This window comes from Canis aureus, chromosome 26 (assembly GCF_053574225.1).
Source record: "Canis aureus isolate CA01 chromosome 26, VMU_Caureus_v.1.0, whole genome shotgun sequence".
Lineage (NCBI taxonomy): Eukaryota > Metazoa > Chordata > Mammalia > Carnivora > Canidae > Canis > Canis aureus.
In genome coordinates, this window is record NC_135636.1 from 30482656 (window position 1) to 30502910 (window position 20255).

Genomic DNA, 20255 nt, shown 5'->3' on the forward strand with positions numbered 1-20255 from the left:
GGAAATAGGAATGCCTTGAAGAAGAGTGGGTGGGTTGATATGTGTGGAACAGATAGGGGGCCGAGGAGCTCTGGGAGGTGACTCAGAAAGCTTGAGTGTGGGTCCTCAGCAAGGCTCTGGAATCCACCAGATCTAAGCTCCATTGCATACCAGCCACGTGCCCTCAGGCACATCACTTAACTGGCCTGAGCTTCAGTTTCCTCATCTGTAAAATATGGATAAACACACCTATCTTGTAGAGGCCTCCTGTGGTTGTTGTTATGTAAAGGACCTAGCACAGTGCTGGCACATCCCAGTAAACATTACTTCTCTCTCCTTTCAGTCTCTGTCAAATGTCAGGCTAAGGTGTTTCTACTTGACAGGAGCTTGGAGGCTCTGAGAACCTTTGTCCATCTTGGGTGTGCACGGGGCATGCATGCACTGGGGCATGACAGAAGTGTTTGGGAAGGTCCCTTTGGCGACTGGAAGAACCCACACGGAGGGGAGGGACTGCAGCCTTGCAGGAGAAACATCAGCCCTGTGGACTTGGAGGGTGAGAGAGGGAGGAAGGTTGACAAGGCACGAAGATGTCCTCTCATGTGGTTGAGGTGGGGCAGGCCACAGGAGTTATGAATTCTGAGTGAGGCCTCATGAGCTTAAGATGTGTCCCTTGAAGGTTGCGTGGCATCTTTGTGCATCTGGCTTTTTCTTTTTTTTTTTTTTTCTTTGAATAATTTCCTTTGGATGAATCCCCATCAGAGCTTCCTGCATAATAGTGGTAAATTGGGACTAAGTGCCCAACAATAGGAAGATGATTGAGAACGTTTTGGAACATCCAGTGGATAAAATAATATATAGCCATGAACAGCCACATAAATACTCATTCCTGCAGCGTATGGAGCTGTGTACTTGCGAAGCTCCTTTGCATCCTTTATTTACTTCATGTCTGTGTGACAGAGGTGGGACAGGGGTTAGATTCCTCCAGTGCAGTAAAGAGATTCAGGTGAGCTTCTAATCTCCTTGAGGGCAGGGTTCATGTTTTATTCATTGTTCTGGCCTCAGCATGTAGCTCAGTAGCTTGCAGATGCTTGTCCAGTGAAAGAATTGATTGAAGGAACAAAGCCCAGGGGAGTCGGCTTGTCCAAGGTCACCCAGGCTGTAAAACCGAGGAGCTGGTCTCCTCATCCCTACCTGCCACATTCTTCCTCACCCCTGAGGAGCTGCACCTGGAGGAAATAGGGTGGAGGGGTTCCTAGCCAAGGTTGGGATGCACATGACCAGGGCTTACATCTACTTGCTGTCCTTCTGAGCTGCTAGGCTCTGGCAAATTGATCTTTTAAGCCTCACTTACCCCATCTGTAATGTGTACTGCCCAAGAATCTGTTTTTAGGGTTGTTGTCAAGATTAAATGATTTCGGCATGTAAAGCTCTTAGCACCATAACTAGCACACAGTAAAGCACCCGTGAATATTAGCTGTGATGATAATGATATAATAATGTGGAAATATTTCTGATACAATTAATGTTAAATGGAAAAAACCCATAAAATTATGAGCACTCAGATTGAAGTGGTGTAGAAATTAGGTATGACCATAGATAACAGATAGGAAGAGAACAGTCAGAAATGGAATTACAGCAGGTACAATGGAGGTTAATAAGACCGATCAAAACAGATGTTTTAGGGGATCCCTGGGTGGTTCAGCGGTTTAGTGCCTGCCTTCGGCCCAGGGCATGGTCCTGGAGTCCCAGGACCGAGTCCCGGGATCAAGTCTGGGATCGAGTCCAGGATGGAGTCCCACATCAGGCTCCCTGCAGGAAGCCTGCTTCTCCCTCTGCCTATGTCTCTGCCTCTGTCTCTCTGTGTCTCTCATGAATAAATTAAAAAAAAAAACTTAAAGATCTTTTAAAAATACTTCTCCCCCCTTAGTTTTAATTTAAAAGGAAATATGTGAAAAATCCTGAAAATTCAAACGTGTATTCTTCCCTTGTTTCCCCAACCAAAATCCTTCTCTCCAGAAATACCCAATGATAACATTGTGGTGTGTGTCCTTTGGGGTATTTTCTGTGCCTACGTAAGCATACAAACCAGAATGAGACCATAAATTGCATCACTGTTTTACAACTTACATTTTTTTCATTTAACTCTATATTGACATCTTTTCATGTTGGTATATATAAAATCCATCACAAAATTTTTCACAAGTATGTAATACTTTTATAACTCTTTTTTTTTTTTTTTTTTTTAAGATTTTAATGTATTGGACAACCCGGGTGGCTCAGCGGTTTAGCACCTCCTTCAGCCCAGGGTGTGATCCTGGAGACCCAGGATCGAGTCCCCTGTCGGGCTCCCTGCATAGATCCTGCTTCTCCCTCTGCCTGTGTCTCTGCCTCTCTCTCTCTCTCTCTTTCTCTGTGTCTCTCATGAGTAAATTAAAAAAAAAATCTTTTTTTTAAGAAAAAGCACAAGCAGGGGGAGGGGTAGAGGGAGAAGCAAACACCCCTCTCACCCCCACTGTGTGGGGTCTGACCTGGGGCTCCATCTCAGGACCCTTGGACCATGACCTGAGTTGAAGGCAGCTGCTTAACTGACTGAGCCAACAAGGTGCCCCAGTCCTAGAATGCGTTTTTAAAGGGACACATCCAGGGTGTCTGGGTGGCTCAGTGGGCTAAGTGTCTGACTCTTGGATTCAGCTCAGGGTCATGATCTCAGGGTCCTGAGATGCAGCGCTGCGTTGGCAGGCTCCCCACTGAGTAGAGTGTCTGCTTGAGATTCTCTCCCTCTGCCCCTCCTCCCACTCACTCATATGCACACTTTCTCTCTCTCTCTCAAATAAATAAATCTGAAGGGTATAAATCCTAGTGAATTTGGCCAAGGTCCTGTTGATGGACATTTAAAGTTGTTCCCAATTTTACTCTATTTTAAATAATTCTGACAATGAACTCTAACAGTTCATTGAACAATTAAAGAAAATGAAATGAGAGAGGGAGTCAGAAACCAAACCCATGAGGGTTGGCCTGGGGAGGTCTGCAGTCTGCAGGTCTGCTGCTCCCCTGCTTCTCAGCAGAGCTGAGGGGGACAAGGACCCTGAGGGGGCTGGCTTGCTTGGAGGAGATCCTATCTCTGTCACCCTTAAAGGGTAAGGATGTCCCAGGAGAACCCCTTCGGTCACTGACCCAGTATGGAGCTGACCTATGAAACTTCCAAATTCTCTTTGGATGCTAAAAGCTGCTGCCTGGGTCATGCTGCTGCTCACACCTTGAGTGTTCTTGGACAAGTTCTTTGCCTTCTCTGGACCTCCCTTTGCCTATCTGTGTTGTAGTGACAGCCGTCCTGATGAGAGCCATTGTTGCCACTTATTGAGTGTCTGCTGTATGGCGACGTGGTGTCAGAGTGAGCTTCACATGCATTCTCTCATTTATTTCTCACTAAATGTCTTTGAGGCGTAGGGGGTGTTATTTTCATTTTACATGCTCAAACTGGCTCTCAGTAGGGTTAAGTAACTTGCCCAAGGTCCTCAAGCCAAGATTCAAACTCTGGTCCAAAGCCTGTGTTCATACCTGCTGTTCTGTGTTCCCTCTCACCAGCTGCTGATTGGTGAGGGCCAAGCGAAATGATGATTATAAAAGGATTCTTTAAATTGTAAAGCACCCTACATGTGGGAGGGGTTGCTACTGCTGTTATTATTTCTACATCCAGAGCAACGGTAGCTTTGGTTACATGGTTGACAGCAAGTTGGAGGTTGTGGGATGTAACAGGATTGAGGGGGAAGACCATGGGCCCATCAGCCAGCAGATCTGGGTCCTCATTCTGGCTCTACTTGAACTGACTAGCTTGGTGACCTTGGCCAGCCAAGCTAGCCTGGGGAATAAGCCCATCTGCCCTGTGTGGCCCTTGTGCAGCTCAAATGAGACAAAGCCTGGAAGACAGCCAGCTCGTGTCCTGGCTTTCAGAGGATGCCCCACTATGGGGAGGTCTCTGGCTGCCTCCAAAGTCATCAGTATGGTCCAGAAGTATTTCTCCTTTCTGATGCTGTTGCTCTGCAGTTTTGGGCATGGAATGTGGTCTCCAGCCCACAACTGTACATCAGCCTGTGGCTTTGTGGTAGCACATGAAGCCTTTGGGCAAAAGCCAGTACTGATGGGTAGCAGCCTCTCCACGTTGCTTGGTTTTACTTAACGAGGTGCCCATGGGCACCGCGAGCCTCTGACAAATTGCAATCTTCCCATTGCCCCATAGACCCGAGCAGCAAAATGAATGAATGACTGCAGGCTCAGCTCCCGTGTTGACTCCACTGCCTCTGTCCAGAGCTCCTCGGCCTTGGCCTGGAAGGGTGGCACCAGGCCCCAGAGGCAGCTCTTGTAGCCAGTACCCTCCTCCCTCATGGCAGACAGGCATTTCATTCACGTCCACCCAGAGATTGTCACTCCGGGAAGTGAATGTTCTGTACTGGGGAAATCCCAATGGGAAGTAGCATCATCTCCAGAGAGGAAGAATAAGTCTTAATAGGGCTTGTTCTCTCTGTTTTTTATTTTGAGTTCTTCTCTTTCTTTTCTGATTCCAAAAGTAATACATGTTCATAGTAGAAAAATTGTGAAACCCGGAGAACCCTTGAAAAAGCCAAAAGGAACGTCTGTAATTCCTTCTCCAAGGGAATGCTATTGTTCACATTCCAGCCTTGAGACTTAATGCTAAAGATGAGAATATCTTTTTTTTTTTTTTAAGATTTTATTTATTTATTCATGAGAGACACCACCGGGGCTGCCCAAGATGAGAATATCTAATATTGAAAACTAACTATGGGTTTTGACGTGTGTTAAGTGCTTTACAGGCATGGTCTGGTTCAATTTTCACAGTAACCCTGTGAAATAGTCAAGATTATCATCATGAATTTTACAGATCAAGACACTGAGGCCCAGAGAGGTTAAGAGACTTGTTCATGGTCTCATTGTCTCCCATTTTGTCCCTGACCACTAGGCGATACTGCCTTTTCCCAATTTCTCTTCTCCTCCCTCTTCTAATTCATATATCTGCTTAGCATCAAAAAGTGTATCAGTCAGATTCTGGTGGAAAACAGAATTCTACTCAGATGTTTACACCGAAGAGATGTTAATAAAGGTGTGGGCAGGGTTAAGGGAACCCACAGGGGTACCCCACTAAGTAACAGGGACAGAAGCTGTTTCTTCCTTTCCCTTCAGCCCGAATGAGTAGAGGGGGGGGAATAGTATTACCAGAATTCAATGATGGTTGTGTCTGTGCAAGGAGCTGACATAGAGGGGCTCAGCCACCACCAGAACCACAAACAGGGAAATTGGGAGCATGTTCCCCAACTTCTTTCTCCTTCCACCCTTGAACCTCCCATTGGCCAAACCCAACTAGGAGTCAGTAGACAAAGGAGCTCAGTCCAAGGGACAGTCCAAGGGTTCAGCCTCTCACGTCTTTGAACAGGGCATGGAACTGGAGGTGAGAAGGGAGAGAGCCCAGGAGACATGGCTGGAAGGGGATGGAGGAGATGCGCCCCGATTTTACAAAAAAGAAGAAGACTTACCTTAGTAACTGTGATTATTGAAAACATAATTTAAAACAGAAGAGTTTCACTTGCTGCCTGTCATTCTCTTGGCGTTTTGGTGTCTTCCACACCCTGTCCATTTCTCTCTTGTTCTCTTTGTTCCTTCCTTCCATTAGTTCCTACCAGATTCAGAGTTCCCCAGAATGCCTGGGTAAAAGGTGCCAGTGTGCAGGGTTTAGAAGATAGCCTTACTGGCTCAGGAGTCATTATCATGACCACAGACACATGCGGCTCTATGGGCCCTCAAGTTTTTCCGCTGCCGTGCGTTTGCGTGCAAAGACCTGCTTCTGGTTTATGTGAGCATCTATAATATACTCTCCCTAAAATATATGACTTCAACATTTATATCACAAAGTTCTTTCTTTCTTTGTAATATCCTTTATCTTCATGGCCCTGCTCTGAAGTGAGAGGGTAGCAGATGAGGAAGCTGATGCTCAGAAGAGGGAAGTGACTTGCCCAAGGCCCATCAGATGGGGGATGGCAGGACTGAAGCAAGACACGGTAGTCCTGATTCTTTCCTGATTCTTTTTTTTTTTTTTTTGAGAGAGGGAGATAGCAAGTGGGAGGGGCAAAGGGAGAGGGAGAGAATCTTAAGCTGGGCATGGAGCTTGACATGGGGCTTAACCTCACGACCCTGAGATCCTGACCTGAGCTGAAATCCAGAGTCAGATATTCAACTGACTGAGCCACCCATGTGCCCCACAGTGGTTCTGATTCTGAATTCCATTCTTCCTAGCATATTTGCCTTTCACTCTTGGGAAATTTTTCCTTAGCCAGCCTCACCCCCTTGGAGAAATTAATCTACCTTGCCACCCCCTCCCCCGAAACGAGGCCCCCAAAATGCCCTGTATAGTGGAATGGACTTTGGAGTCTGGGAGACTTATCACAGCCTTATGACCTTGGGCAAATCAGCATGCCTCTTTGGGCCTGTGTGTCCTCATCAGTAAAATAAGGGTGATATTATCAGGAATTTGGATGGAAAAGTCAAGTGCTTAAGGTCTGATAAGTCATCAGGACAGACTAGCTAGCTGGTAGCCAGAAAGGCTCCTGAGGTGAATGCAGCCCAGGTCTCTGTCCTCAGCTGAGTCGACTTAAAACTTGTCTCATTGATGTTTCATCTGCCTATCCCCCATCACAGATGTGTTTGTCCATTTGTCTGTCTACCTATCCTTCAGACACCAGACCCCCTGGTACTCGCATGCACTAGTATATGATCTCAGGCAAGTTTCCTAACTTCTTAGTGCTCTAATTTCTTCTTTTACAAAAAAAGATAATAAAAGTACTTATTCCGGGTTATTGTGAAGATTAAATGAGTTAATTGACATAAAATGATTAGACTAGTGCTGGGCAAATTGCAGACTCTATGAATGTTAGCTTTGTTGGTATTTATCAAGAATTGTGCTAAGTCCAGGGGATAATGGCAAATGAGACAGATAATGTTTGGTGTTTATGGAGTTTATATTCCAGAGGAATAGAAATAAATAAGTAAAAAGATATAGGTTTCATTTGTGATAGTAACTATGGGGAAAAAAACCCGGCATGGTACTTAATGGGTAGAGTTTCTGTTTAGGTAATGAAAAATGTTGGAAATTGACAGAGGTGACTGTTGCACAAGGTTGTGGTTGTAATTAACATGGGACAGTTACACTTAAAAAATGGTTAAAATGGCCAAAACCAAACCAAACTCCAAACAGAGCATGCTGTCACCAAAAAAAGTAAGGGGAAAGACCCACTTTATTTATTTTTATTTTTTGAATGATTTTGCTTATTTATTTATTTAGAGAGTTCACACAAGCAGGGGGAAGGGCAGAGGGAGAGAAAATCTCAAGCAGACTCTGTGCTGAGCATGGAGCCCAACATGGTGCTCAATCTCATGACCTTTTTTTTTTTTTTTTTTTAATTTTTATTTATTATTTATGATAGTCACAGAGAGAGAGAGAGAGGCAGAGACACAGGCAGAGGGAGAAGCAGGCTCCATGCACCGGGAGCCCGACGTGGGATTCGATCCCGGGTCTCCAGGATCGCGCCCTGGGCCAAAGGCAGGCGCCAAACCGCTGCGCCACCCAGGGATCCCTCAATCTCATGACCTTGAGGTCACAACCTGAGCCAAAATCAAGAGCCGGACGCTCAACCAACTGATCTACTCAGGCGCCCCAGAAGAAAGACCCACTTTAGACAGTTGGGTCAAGGGGCATGTGGATTGAGGTCTGAAGGGTGAGAGCTGCCATGTCAAGAGATAGGATGAGCCCGTTGTCTACACAGAGGGACCATGAGGGCAAAGCCCCATGGCAGGAGCAAGCCTGATGTGGAGGAGCAGCCAGAAAGCCAGTAAGACAGGCTCACAGTGATAGGGGAGCTGATGCAGTGGCTGTAAGCAGGGATCTTCAACTTTGGTAAGGAGTTTGTGTTTTATTTTGATGATAAGTTACTGAAGGTTTTAAGGAGGGCATCCAAGAAAATGGACAGCATAGAGAATATAGTCAGTGGTATTGTGATAGTGTTGTACAGTGACCAATGATAGCTACACTGGTATGAGCCCAGTAAGGTGTAGATTTGTCCATTCACTATGTGATAACGGAAACCAGTGTAACATTGTGTGTCAACTATACTTGAATTAAAAGAAAGAGAACATCTGATTAGAGTTTTGAAAAAATCCATGTGGTGGGCAGCCCTGGTGGCGCAGTGGTTTAGCGCTGCCTACAACCCAGGGCGTGATCCTGGAGACCCTGGATCGAGTCCCACGTCAGGCTCTCTGCACGTAGCCTGCTTCCCCCTCTGCCTGTGTCTCTGCCTCTCATTCTCTCTCTGTGTCTCTATGAATAAATAAATAAAATCTTTTTAAAAAAATTCATTAAAAAAAAATCTGTGTGGCTATTCTGAAGAGAATAAACCCTAGGGGAGGGCCCAAGGGGCCACAGAGAATCCATGCAGGAGGCTGGGCAGCCATGTGGGCATGGCTTGACAGTGGCTTGGACCTCTGCAGTGGCTGTGGGGATGGAGAAAAAGAACAAATCCAAGGTACTGATGCTGACTCATGCTAACCCTGGCTGTAGGGCCTGATGTATAAATTGGCTGATTCATTTTTAATGAGTTGTTGCAATTACAGGCCAAGTGCATCTTGCATTGCCTGGGCTAGGACATTCTCTCCCAGCAGGCCACACAGATGGAAAGCCATAGTATCCCTGAAGGGTGAGCCAGGGGAGCCAGCCAGTAGTTGAAATGCTAAAGAGCATCAAATGCTGACAGCCTTCTGGACTGGCCTCAGCCAGACCCAGGGCCAGACCCCTTTCCTCCAGACAGTGGTGCTATAGGCCCCGTCAGCATTTACTTCTCTGGCTGACCTTTCTCTCTTTGAATCCTGTGCATTGGATATTCATATGTTAGTGTCATCAATCTGGCCTTGCTGGCCTCTGTCTCTTTCTCCATCTGTCCTGGGCTGGCACTTCTGAACTCCTGGTTCTCAGACCACTCACCACCACGGCCTCTCAGTATTGTTTGTAATTATAGACCCTCTCAGGGATGTTTTATTGGGGACATACCATGTTAAGTGCTCTCTCAGTTTATTTTCCTAGATCTCTACCACCACCCTCCGAGGGAGGGAGGAGTATCTCCACTTTATAGATGAGGTGACTGAGGCTCAGAGCATTGGAGTCACTTGCCCAAGGTCACAAGGTGAGCCAGTGCTAGGGCCAGGCTTTGGGTCTGGGTCTAACTGGCCTGGGTCTGCTCCCTGCCCTAGTACCCCTTTGAGGAGTCTACAAGAGGCCAATGTGTCAAATCCCTCACCCTGGCCCATGGCAGTATTCAGGGATGGGAGTCTTGCCCTTTCTAGAAGAATAACACTGTGATTCTTCCCAGGCTGCCTGCTGCACTCCTGGTTCATTCATTTCTTTCCATTTCCAACCTGTTCCACCTGCCAGACTGTTTGGAGCTCACATTTATAGGCTTCTTGTTCTGGGCTATCAGGATGTCAAGGCCTCCTGTCTGTCCTCTGCACGGCCCTACTTGTTCCGTCTCTGGACATTTGCCCACAGGGTGACTCAGCCCAAATGCCTTCTCTGCCACACCTAATTTCTCCCTTTATGCGAAATTTAACTCCACCTCACCCCCCACTCCCTATCCTCTAAGCTCTTCTTTGGGTACTCTAGGTCATACTCCTGATCACCAACTCCCCCAGAATCTTCTGGAGGCTAAAATGTACACCGATAAGTCTAAACCACATCCTGCCTGGATGTTTAACCATTTTCTGGGAGAGCATCGTCCTCCTGTGTTTCAGTGAGCTCCAAGGAACCAGCACGTGCTTCCTTCCCCTAGGGCCCCTACAGTGCCCAGCTGGCTGGTCTGCCCAGTGGACTCCCTCAGTCTCTGCCGGCCTGGGCCTGGGCAGAACTGTGCCCACATGACCGGCTGTGGCAGAAACCAGAACTGGGTTCTTGGCTTGCTTTCTGTGGTCTAGAGAGAGAACTGTACTATTATCCTTGGACTTATGAAATCAAGAAGGATGTCATCATAGGTTTTAAAATAATAATAATGTTATTTTTCTTTTAAATTCATAAAAATTTTGGGGGGTGCCTGGGTGGCTCAGTCAGTTAAGCATGTGACTCTTGATTTCAGTTCAAATCATGATGTCAGGGTCATGGGATCAAGCCCCATGTCAGGCTCTGCGCTCAGCGGGGAGTCTGCTAGACTCTCTCCCTCCCCCTCTGCTCCTCCCTGCCATATGTTCTTGCATGTGTGTGTGCACTCTCTCTCTCTCAAAATGAATACATCTTAAAAAAAAATAAATTCATAAAAATTTTAGTTTAAGCAGACTTTACCGACTCATCCTGTCAAACCAAGCCCTGTGCATTGGAAGATTTTATTTTTTAACCTCTAATTGTTTTTGGTCAAGAAATCTCCAAGTATAGTAGAAAAATTGAGAACTACAGTTAAATAGAAGAAAAAAATAATCTGTACTCCTGCCATATAGAAACAACCATAATTAATACTTTGTTGAATGTTCTGTATCCATGGATATGTATTAATCAAAATAGGGTCAGTCTGTATAGGCTGCTGTGTATGGAGCTTTTCATTCAGGTATTTCCATGATCTTTTACATCATCTTTTTTTAACTCTCTAGAAAGGATGAGCCATCATTTCTCTAACCAGGCCCTGGCTGTGGGGTTTGTTAGTGTCTTGTGCCACCTCTTTGGCTTCCAGCCTGGGCCTAAGTGCTTTCTCCTTCCTGTTGGTTCTGTTCAAGTTTGCTTGAGGCAGCAAAGTGCGATGGGAAGAATAATGGCCCCAGCGCTTGAATCTGGGGAGTCAGGAGGCTGGGTGGGGAAGAGAGTGGGCAGGAGGGCCCAGGGAAGATGTGTCGGAGGAAACGACTGTCACTCAAGTCTCCTTTCTTTCTGAGTCTCACCTAGAAAAGGAGAGATTGAATTATCTCAAAGACTTCAGTTCCTTTCATATGTGGTGCTGTTAGCACCAAGCATTCCCTGCCAACAGGCTCTGCCAGAGATCTGAGCAGGGGAAGAACCTGGATATTTCTTTAAGATTGCTGTCCTGGCTGTTTGATGCAGGTCTGGGGAAGGTTTGGGGAGTAGGGGTTGAAACCAGACTGAAGCAGGGGGGACAAGCACATGAACCAGAGCCTCTGGGCTGCCTGGGGCTAGGACAGTCATGTGGAATCTGCTTCTTGAAGCAAAAAACCTTCAGATTATTCTGTGGATCCTTTTTTTTTTTTTTTTTAAGCAAAATTAAGTAGGCATTTATTTTAAGGATTCTTCTTATAGATCTTATCTAGTATAATGGCTGATATCCTCAAGTTCAGGCCTAGAAGAGATCCAGACCCAGGCAGACAAGTCTCACTCTGACCCTGTGAGGCTGTGAGCAACCCTGGAGCTGCTTCTAATGCTTTGTGTCCTGGATGGAGCTGACATTTGGTGTCATACAAGTGACAGAGAGCCTTTATTTATCTATGGCTTTACATTGAACCATAAAATGTAGGGTAATGCCGTGAGTGGAAAGCATTTCTGAGTGGGGATGAGGCCATGTGACTAAAGCCTTCCCTTCCTCCTCATCTTACTTCATAATAGCAGCATCAGTAACAACAAACCCTTTCATTTGTACTACGAGCTCCAGCTTACAGTGTGACCTGTTCAGCACCCTCGAGCCATTGTATGCCTTAGCAGGGTACTCAGGTGCCCTGGCTTTCTAGCCAGTTCCCTTCACTTGGGGCTGGGCTGGGGCCCCCTGGAATGCTGGGAGAGAAACCAAAGGAGATGAGGGAATTGTGGGGTGACGGCTTGGAATATGTCCATAGCGCAAGGTGGAGCCAATGTCCATCTGTCTCTTTGCTCATTGGAGGCCTCTCTTGGTGAATAGGGTTGGAAAGGGACCTGTTGGGTCTAGTCTGGATCTTTCTCATTTAATATAATGGATTTAGAGGGATACTGTAGACTCAGGCTGAGGATTCCTGCCCATTTCTCTGTTCCTTGGATTTTAGCTCCAAATTTTTATTTTATTTTATTTTTTTGAGGATCCACCCTTATGTGGGTCAGGAATAGGTGCTTTTGCCCCCTTGCAAAACAAAACAAAACAAAACAAAAAACCCAAAACTCCAATTTGTGAGTTATGTGTATTTAAAATTACAGAAATAATTACTAAGCATATAAGTACAAAATGAAGTTCCTTTTCTTCACCCACCCCACTGAACTCCCTCTTTTTCCTCTATCCATTTCTCAATTGTGAACCTGTCTTAAGAGTTTGGTCGGTATCCTTTTAGATCTTTCACTACACATGTATAAACACAAAGAGGTATTGTTGAGGTTATTGTTTTATCTTTTTAAAATATAAAACCAGGGACACCTGGGTGGCTCAGTGGTTGAGCATCTGCCTTTGGCTCAGGTTGTGATCCCGGGGTCCTGGGATTGAGTCCCATATCAGACTCACTGTGGGGAGCCTGCTTCTCCCTCTGCCTGTGTCTCTGCCTCTTTCTCTGTGTCTCTCATGAATAACTAAACAAAATCTTAAAAAAAAAATAAATATAAAAACGGGACCATGCCGTTCTTTCTCCTTTCTTCTCTTTGTTTATTTCAACAGAATAACTGGGCAGTAGGTACCTGTTTCTATGAAATCTCATTTCCTGCTCCAGGGGGAAAAGGATAAGAGTAGACTGTCCCAGCGATAATTTCTCTAAGTCCCTTGCTCTTTTGGGTGAGCCCTAGTGAGATGAAGTGACTGCCTTGGTTGTGATAGACCCGGGGCCTGCGTTCAGTTCTCCTGACTTTTACATTACCAGTACTATATTTGTTTTCAATAGCGTCTTCGTGTCTTATCCCTCTAGATCCATTCTGCCCACATCCCCATGAAAATAGCAGTACAGGCTTGGAGCATGAAGAGCCTTGCTTCGGAGTCAGTGCCTGAAGGGCCTGGAGCCCACCAGGGCTCTTCAGTTTGAGTTTATCCAGCGTTTATTGAGTGGCTACTGTGTGCCAGGTGCTGGGGTTGGAGAGATGGCCTGGCTAGAGGGCCTGCTGGAGGGGGTCACTGACTGTCCTTTGTGTTCCTGGCAGAGTGGGGCTCCCTGGAGAGACTCTCATTGTCCCGAAGAGGGGCCCCTATTCTAGAACTGGGCCAAGAGACTGAGGGAGTCCCTATGGTCACAAGAGTGGGATGGGGGGTGGTCTGTGACTTCAACTGCCGCCATTAACCCCTGACTTCTGCTCTCTGCTCTGTCCCCGCCCCGACTTCCTCTCCCTCCCCCCCCTTCTTTGTCCACTTGCGTCCATCTGTCTCTCTCTGTGTGTGGTTCCTGTCCCCTTCGCTCTGTTTTGTCACATCATCATTGCCCCTTTCCCTGTCACTTGTTCTCCTTCATGCTAATGCAGGCGTGCTGGTCACCATGACAACAGAGACAGGCCCCGATTCTGAGGTGAAGAAGGCTCAGGAGGAGGCCCCACAGCAGCCTGAGGCCGCTGCCACTGCTGCCGCTACCACTCCTGTGACCCCAGCAGGCCACGGTGGCCACCCAGAGGCCAACTCCAATGAGAAGCACCCGCCGCAGCAGGACACGCGGCCTGCAGAACAGGTGTGCACCTGAGAGCCTGGGAATCCCTCTTCCTGCCCGGCTGTCATCCAGGCCCAGTTCTTTGTGGGGAGGGAAGCTGAAAACTGAGATTTATTACCGACCTGCTACATCCAACCATTGTGCTGGGGACATTGTGTTCACTTTTATATTGAATTCTCCCAAGGCTACAGAGAGTGATGCACACATATAATATAATATATATTATATATATATTTAAATTAAGTTAGTGCTATGCCCAACATGGAGCTTGAACTCACGACCCTGAGTTCAGGAGTCACATGCTCTGCTGACTGAGCTAGCCAGGCACCCGCCCCTAAGAGAATGATATTACTGATATCTCCATTTCATGCTTGGGGAAATAGCAGCTCAGTGGATGAAATGAGCTACCAAAAGTCACGTTGCTCTACAGTGACAGATGGAAGTAAAATATAGATCTGATTCCCCAAACCCAGTTCTTTTAACCTTATTTTCCTACTCCTTAGACCTGTCCATTCTAGCCTGGCAAGCCCAGTATGACCCCAGAGCAAAATTCATCACCCCAAAGGGACAAAGGACTTGCTGAATCATCTAGCTGTTGAATTCACACCCCCTTCATTCATGGCAGGCCGAGAGGGCAAGGACTTGGTCAAGGTCATTGAGAGCATTGGTGGCAGTAAGGACTAGCTGGCAGGGCTCTGCCCTCCTTCCACGAGCTCTCAGCCTCACACTAGACCAGTGACACATGGGTAAGGAGAAGGCCACACAGATGCTCTGATAACTCACTGTAGAGAGCTAGGGCAGCTCCAGTTCTATGGGAACCTGCAGTGGCTGTCCCCCCCCAAAGAAGCAGACCCCTTTGAGGAGCCCACCCTGTTGCACACAGGAGCTCTAACTCTCCTCCTGTGCATACCAACCATAGAAGCTGGTCATCCTGGGAGTCTTGGAGGGTGGTGACTCTCATTTTGGGGACCATCTTTGCCTTCTCTACTGCATCCTTGTTGTGTCTCATTTGGATGAAAGGCTGTGGTCTCAAGCTCACTGACCAGACTTTTCCCCATGTTGGACCTACAGAGCCTAGACATGGAAGAGAAAGGCTATGGGGAGGCCGATGGCCTGTCAGAGAGGACCACTCCCAGCAGAGCCCAGAAGTCACCCCAGAAGATTGCCAAGAAGTATAAGAGTGCCATCTGCCGAGTCACTCTGCTTGATGCCTCTGAGTACGAGTGTGAGGTGGAGGTAGGGAGCACCCCCCCCACCATCACCACATGCCTTGTCCCCAGCTAACTGGCCCCAGAGCCAGGGCAGGCTTCTGTGTGCACACAGACTGGGCCAAGCCAGAGAGCATCCATTCTTCATGGAGTCCTGGACCGACTGCAGCATCCTGGAGAGATGACCTGGCTGGCCCTCCTTTGTACAGATGGTGGCACTGAGGCCCAGAGAGGGCTGTTACGATTGCAAATAGAATTAGACGAGGCAGAGGGTTGGTGCCAGGAAAAGGTTTCTCAGGAGGGCTGTACCTTGGCAAGGAGTCACCATCCAAGGACCGATCTCTAGCCCAGTAGGCCTATGGACTGGGCTCTTCAGTCTCACCTAGAAGACACGAGTATTTCAACTAGAATCGTTTTTATGTTTTTATTGGTGGGGGGTGAGGAAGACAGGGATCTTCTCCTATGAATGCCCCTGTCCAGGGTAGCAGGACAGACTGATCACTTGAGGGTTCTGTGGTATGGGTAACCCCTGGGCATAGAGAGGTGTCCCATTGGAAGGACTCCCTCACTCAGGCCATGTAGAAACCCTGTGGTGTGATCCTGTCCCACTGTGAGTAGTGGGGCAGACACCTCCTGTCTGGGGTCAGCCGTCCCGGCCCCACATTTGCTGTCTCCTTTTCCTATATAGTCTAGGACTCCCACCCTAATTCTGAGCCCTCACTCATCCCCTTAGAGGGTCCACCCCAGTCTAGGCACCAGTCCTGGCCCTCTCCATGCGTATGAAAGAGGCCAGAGGGTGGCCTTACCTGAAAGTTACAGGAACCACCTCCCTTTCTCTCTGGTGCCCTCTGGTCCTAAGGGATATGACTTATTTCTGGGCCCTGGTGGGCTGGGTCCCTCTTCTCTTCAGGGTTGTTTTTTGTTTTTGTTTCTTTGGGTTTTTTTTTTTTTTTTTTTTTTCTTTGGGGTTTTTTTAGTGCTTATCGCTTCCATAGGAGGATTTCAAGGTGAACATTTTGCCTACTCCTAGGCAACAGAAAGGAATATTATCTACCTGTTCTCTCCTACCCACACCAGCCACAAGATGCTGTTTCAGCTTGCTCCAAGAGCACAGAGAGTTTGGCTGAGGCCAGGTCCATTCTCTCTGAAGGATTCTTCCAGACTCACGAACCCCTTGACTTCCCGTACTTCCATAGTCAGGCCAGGTTCCAGTCCCTGGTGACCTAGCCAGGCCTTGTAGGAATCTCACACTCTCTCTGGAGTCCCCTCTCTCTTTGGACAGTGACTGCTTCACATTCTCCCAGCCTTTGGTCCCTTTACTGTTGCTCATTTTCAAACCTGTGGGGTTGAAGTACCCAGCCAGGCTCTGTGCTTCGTCCTTCTGAATCCAGAGGCCCAGATGGTGGTTCAGAGAGGTACTGAGCCTGGCTGTCTGAGAGTGGTGGGAGAAGGTGGCCCTAATAGTGCTGTATCCCGCTGAGGCTGATGTAGGCCCCAGGAGCCCCTATAACAGCCTTACTTGCTGTCCAGGTAAGGGGTGGCACTCCAGGCTGGGCTGCCCTGGATTTCACTCAGACTCAGTGGAAGGGGAGAGCCAGGGAAGGAGAGTCACGCTGTGATCCCGAGTCTTAGGCCCTCCCCTCCTCCCCTGCCCACATCCTTCCTATTTCAGGTGGCTTCTCTGCCTCTTACACCCAAAGCTTAGACTTGGTTTTCTGCTCCTTTGGTCAAAGTTAACCTCCTTCTCTTAATCTGTGTAAAGGAGGGGGAATTGGTCAGCCCCCCTCCTCACTCCCCAAAGCATTTCGAAGGGTCTAGGAGGACCCTAGGAGGGTTTGGAAGAAGGCAATTGGTGAGCTGGGTGTTGGTGTCTCCCAGGATCTGGCAGGACTTGGAGAGCAGGGCAAGGTGGGTGGCAGGAGGAGTGCTGAGATCCTCTTGAGATGCTGGAAGACTCTGGGGGGTTTCAAGTAGTCCTGGTAGAGCCCCCACCCCCACCCCCACCCCCACCGTGTGGTGTGTCCCAGCTTCACAGCAGCTCTGCTCTCCTCTTCAGAAACATGGCCGGGGCCAGGTGCTGTTTGACCTTGTCTGTGAGCACCTCAATCTTCTGGAGAAGGACTACTTCGGCCTGACTTTCTGTGATGCTGACAGCCAGAAGGTATCTGTGCTGGGGAGCGGAGTTGGCATGGGAGGGCCACTGTGGGGGAGACCTCTTCTCATAGGCCCCCCCAGTCCTGACCACATCCCATGCCATCCATCCATCCTCAGACCCTTGTTAAGTGCCTTTTACCCCTTCTAGGAGTAGGTTTGCACATCCCCCCACCTCAGCCCACCCTATCTGTCTCAGTTCTCTGCCTCCACCCCTCCCACCTCATCCTTTCTTGGGGACCTGCAAGTCACCCCTCAGATGGGTATCTGGAGAGCCATGGCCTGGCTTCCTGGGGGAACAGAGGCACTTCCTACAGCACCCCATTTCCACCCTTGGGAGGCTCCTGTCTGGGTTTCCTCCTTCTCACTGGTCCCACTATGGCGGCCCACCCTACTGCCTAGGGCAGTGCCAGCCCCAGGTCCAGCAGCCCAAACCCTGTGGCAAATCTGGGCCTCATCCCCACATCTCCCTGTTCCAATGGGCCCAGACAGCTCAGCCCAAGAAGGGTGTTCTGTGCCAGGGGCTGTTGACAGGCCATTTCAGGATGTCTCTCTGTCTCCTAGCCCTCTCTGGCCCTCTCCTCCATCTTCCCTCTAAAGCACCCTGTCTTCTCTTTCAGAACTGGCTGGACCCCTCCAAGGAAATCAAGAAGCAGATCCGGAGTGAGTGGCCTGTTGTGGTTAGGAATTCTGTAGAAGGGAGGGTGGGGGCTCCTGGCTGCATGTGCTGTTCCCTCTTCCTTGGGGAAGTGCATTCAGACCCATGAGTTCATTCGTTGTGCACAGCAGATTTTGGGGGAAGGCAGGGCGTTGTCTTATAAATGGAAGCCTGAAGCAGGGACAAGAGAAATGACCATCTAGCATCACATAGCAGGTTAGCAGGGGAATCACAGATGCATCTGGGATGACAGCTCTAGAAGGAACTAATCACAAGGGGACAAATTGATGGCCTGAAAACAGCCTCCCTCCTGTCCAAGGCAGGTATAGACGCCTGTGACAGGTGATCCTTGACTCAGCTCAGAATCCTCATCCATGCAGCACTGCAGACCACTGCCAGCTGATAGGGAGTTGACGTGTTAGGGAAGAGCAAGGCCTGGCCTGGTCTGGGCCATCTTCTGTGTTTAATGGTGGGTGGCTGAGGCCTAGAGAGAGGCAGATGCTTACCTAAAGTCACAGAGTAAACTATTGGCCAAGCCAGGTCTAAAGCCCTGGCCTCCCAACACCATCCTGCTCTCTTCAAGGCCTGGGGTGAAGAGACAACCTGTCTTTTCTGGCCCAGAGAGGAAAGGCATATTGTGAGGGGTGGAGCAGCCTTCCAATGGCAGAAGGGGGGAGGTAGGTGGCCTCAGCCAGGGGCCATACAGTGGGTGGAGACCTGGTGCCTAGAGGCAGAGATGCCTCCACTGGGAGCCCCTCCCCCTTGGCTGTGTTTGGACTCCCTGGTCCCTGGGGCTGGGAAGCAGAGCCTGTTGCCATGACAGCAGGCAGCTGGGCCCAGGGATGCCAGCTGACTCTCCGGGAGGGGCAGGAGGGATTCTTCCTGTAGGCTCCTGTCAGTTGAAGACAAAGAGGCAGGCACGCAGACGGAGCCTGCTCCTCTGGGGCTGACAGGGCCCTAGGCCTGGGCTTTGGGCTGTCCCTAGGAGTCCTGGCCCAGCTGGGAGGCCTGCCTCTCATGCCTGAAAGAATTGGAACACATACAGACAGCCGAGTGTGTGGTTTGAGGAGGACGGGAAGCTTAGAACGGAGAAGCAGATAACAGGATCCTTGGAGCTCGGCATCTTTCCCCAGAGCGGGGAGTCGGTCCCCCATCTCGGCAGCCCTGGCCAGCGCAGCCCAGGCGGGGGTGAATGGCTGCCACTGGTGGCCACCTCAGGTCATGGAGGAGAGGTCCTGCCTCCTTCAGTAGAGCCACAGTCTCCATCCCTACCCCTGGAACTTCTGCCCATTCATCTTTGTTCTGCCTTCTGGAGCCCCCATGAAACCATTTTTTTTAAGATTTTATTTTTAAGTAATCTCTATACCCAACATGGGGCTCAAACCCACAACCCCGAGATCCAGCATCACATGTTTCACTGACTGAGCTAGCCATGCACCCACCAATTTTTGTTCTTTTCTTTGTGACAACTCCTCAGCTTCCTGAAGGGGAGGGCATCATGAGTCCTTGTGTCCTGGGCTTCAGAGCTGGCTATATGTCCTCCCAAATCTCTGTGCCTGTCAATGAGGGCATGGTGGGGGGTGGGGGGGGGCACCTCTCTGGGCTCCTGCTTTTCCTTGGCAAGTGGATTAGTGATTCATGCCTCACAAGGCAGGGTGCCAGTTATGTGTGGACAGCGCCCAGCACATAGTAGGTGCTTCCCTGACATAGTCTGGTGTGTTGGTTGAAAGATACGGGAGTCAGACTGCCTGGATTTGAATCTTGACTCCACTACTTACCTTTAGGGTTGTTGTACAGAGTAAATGAGCTCTTATGTGCCCCACACCTGGAATGGTGCCTGCACATAGCAGCACCCAGTATATATTATCTATTATTACTATTACCATTATTATTATTATTATTACTACTACTACTTCTATCACTATGATGACTACTACTACTATTATTCCTGAGACAGGGTTGCTCTCTTGGTGGCTGCTTTTTCTAAGTCAGCTGTGGTCAGGAGCTTGGCTTCTGGGGTCTGATGACCAGAGGTTACATCCCTGTTCTCCACTACTGATTAGCTAGCTCAGTGATCCCAGGAGGGGGCTTACCCCCTCAGAATCTTCATCTATAAAAAGAAAACTAGCTCAGGATCGCTATGAAAATCAAACTCCTATATGTGTACATATAGTTCTTAAAAGTGAAGTGACCAGCACTTAGTAAGTGCTGGAGACATTACAGCTGTATGGGGAAGGTGACGATGACCACAGGGACAAGTGACAGCATGGCCTACAGCCTTAGTGACCATGCTCTTCCCAGGCTGGCCCTTGCTTTCTCACATTGTCAGGGGCCTTTTCAGAGCCTCAGAGGTGGTCTAGATTGTTCTAGATTGGAGCCTTTCCCTAAGTCCTCCTCTCTCTTGTGTGGTCATCCCTTCTCTTGGCTTGCAGAGCCTATTTCCAGCTAAAGCCTCAGCCTTTATCTCTATCTGTACCTATATGTGTACTATGAATTGCTTGTATCTCAGTATGGAGGTTAACATTTATCCCTGTGAAATCCCTTTGCTGCTTTCCATTCATTACGTTTGCCTTTTAGGTCCTGCCTAGAACCCCATTCTGCCATCAGAGATGGAGCCGACCCAGCAGAGGGCAAAATCT

General features: G+C 48.6%; 1 protein-coding gene across 28 annotated transcripts in view; it reads left to right on the plus strand.

Annotated features, from left to right (window-relative positions):
- Positions 1-20255, plus strand: part of EPB41L1 (erythrocyte membrane protein band 4.1 like 1) — a 150559-nt gene that overhangs the window by 74278 nt on the left and 56026 nt on the right. For all 28 annotated transcript variants that reach the window (XM_077872978.1, XM_077872985.1, XM_077872986.1 and 25 more), the window contains 4 exons: positions 13421-13620; positions 14671-14835; positions 16864-16968; positions 17579-17621. In XM_077872978.1, coding sequence (XP_077729104.1) covers positions 13421-13620; positions 14671-14835; positions 16864-16968; positions 17579-17621 — 513 coding nt within the window. Of the gene's footprint in view, positions 1-13420; positions 13621-14670; positions 14836-16863; positions 16969-17578; positions 17622-20255 lie in introns of those variants that run through there.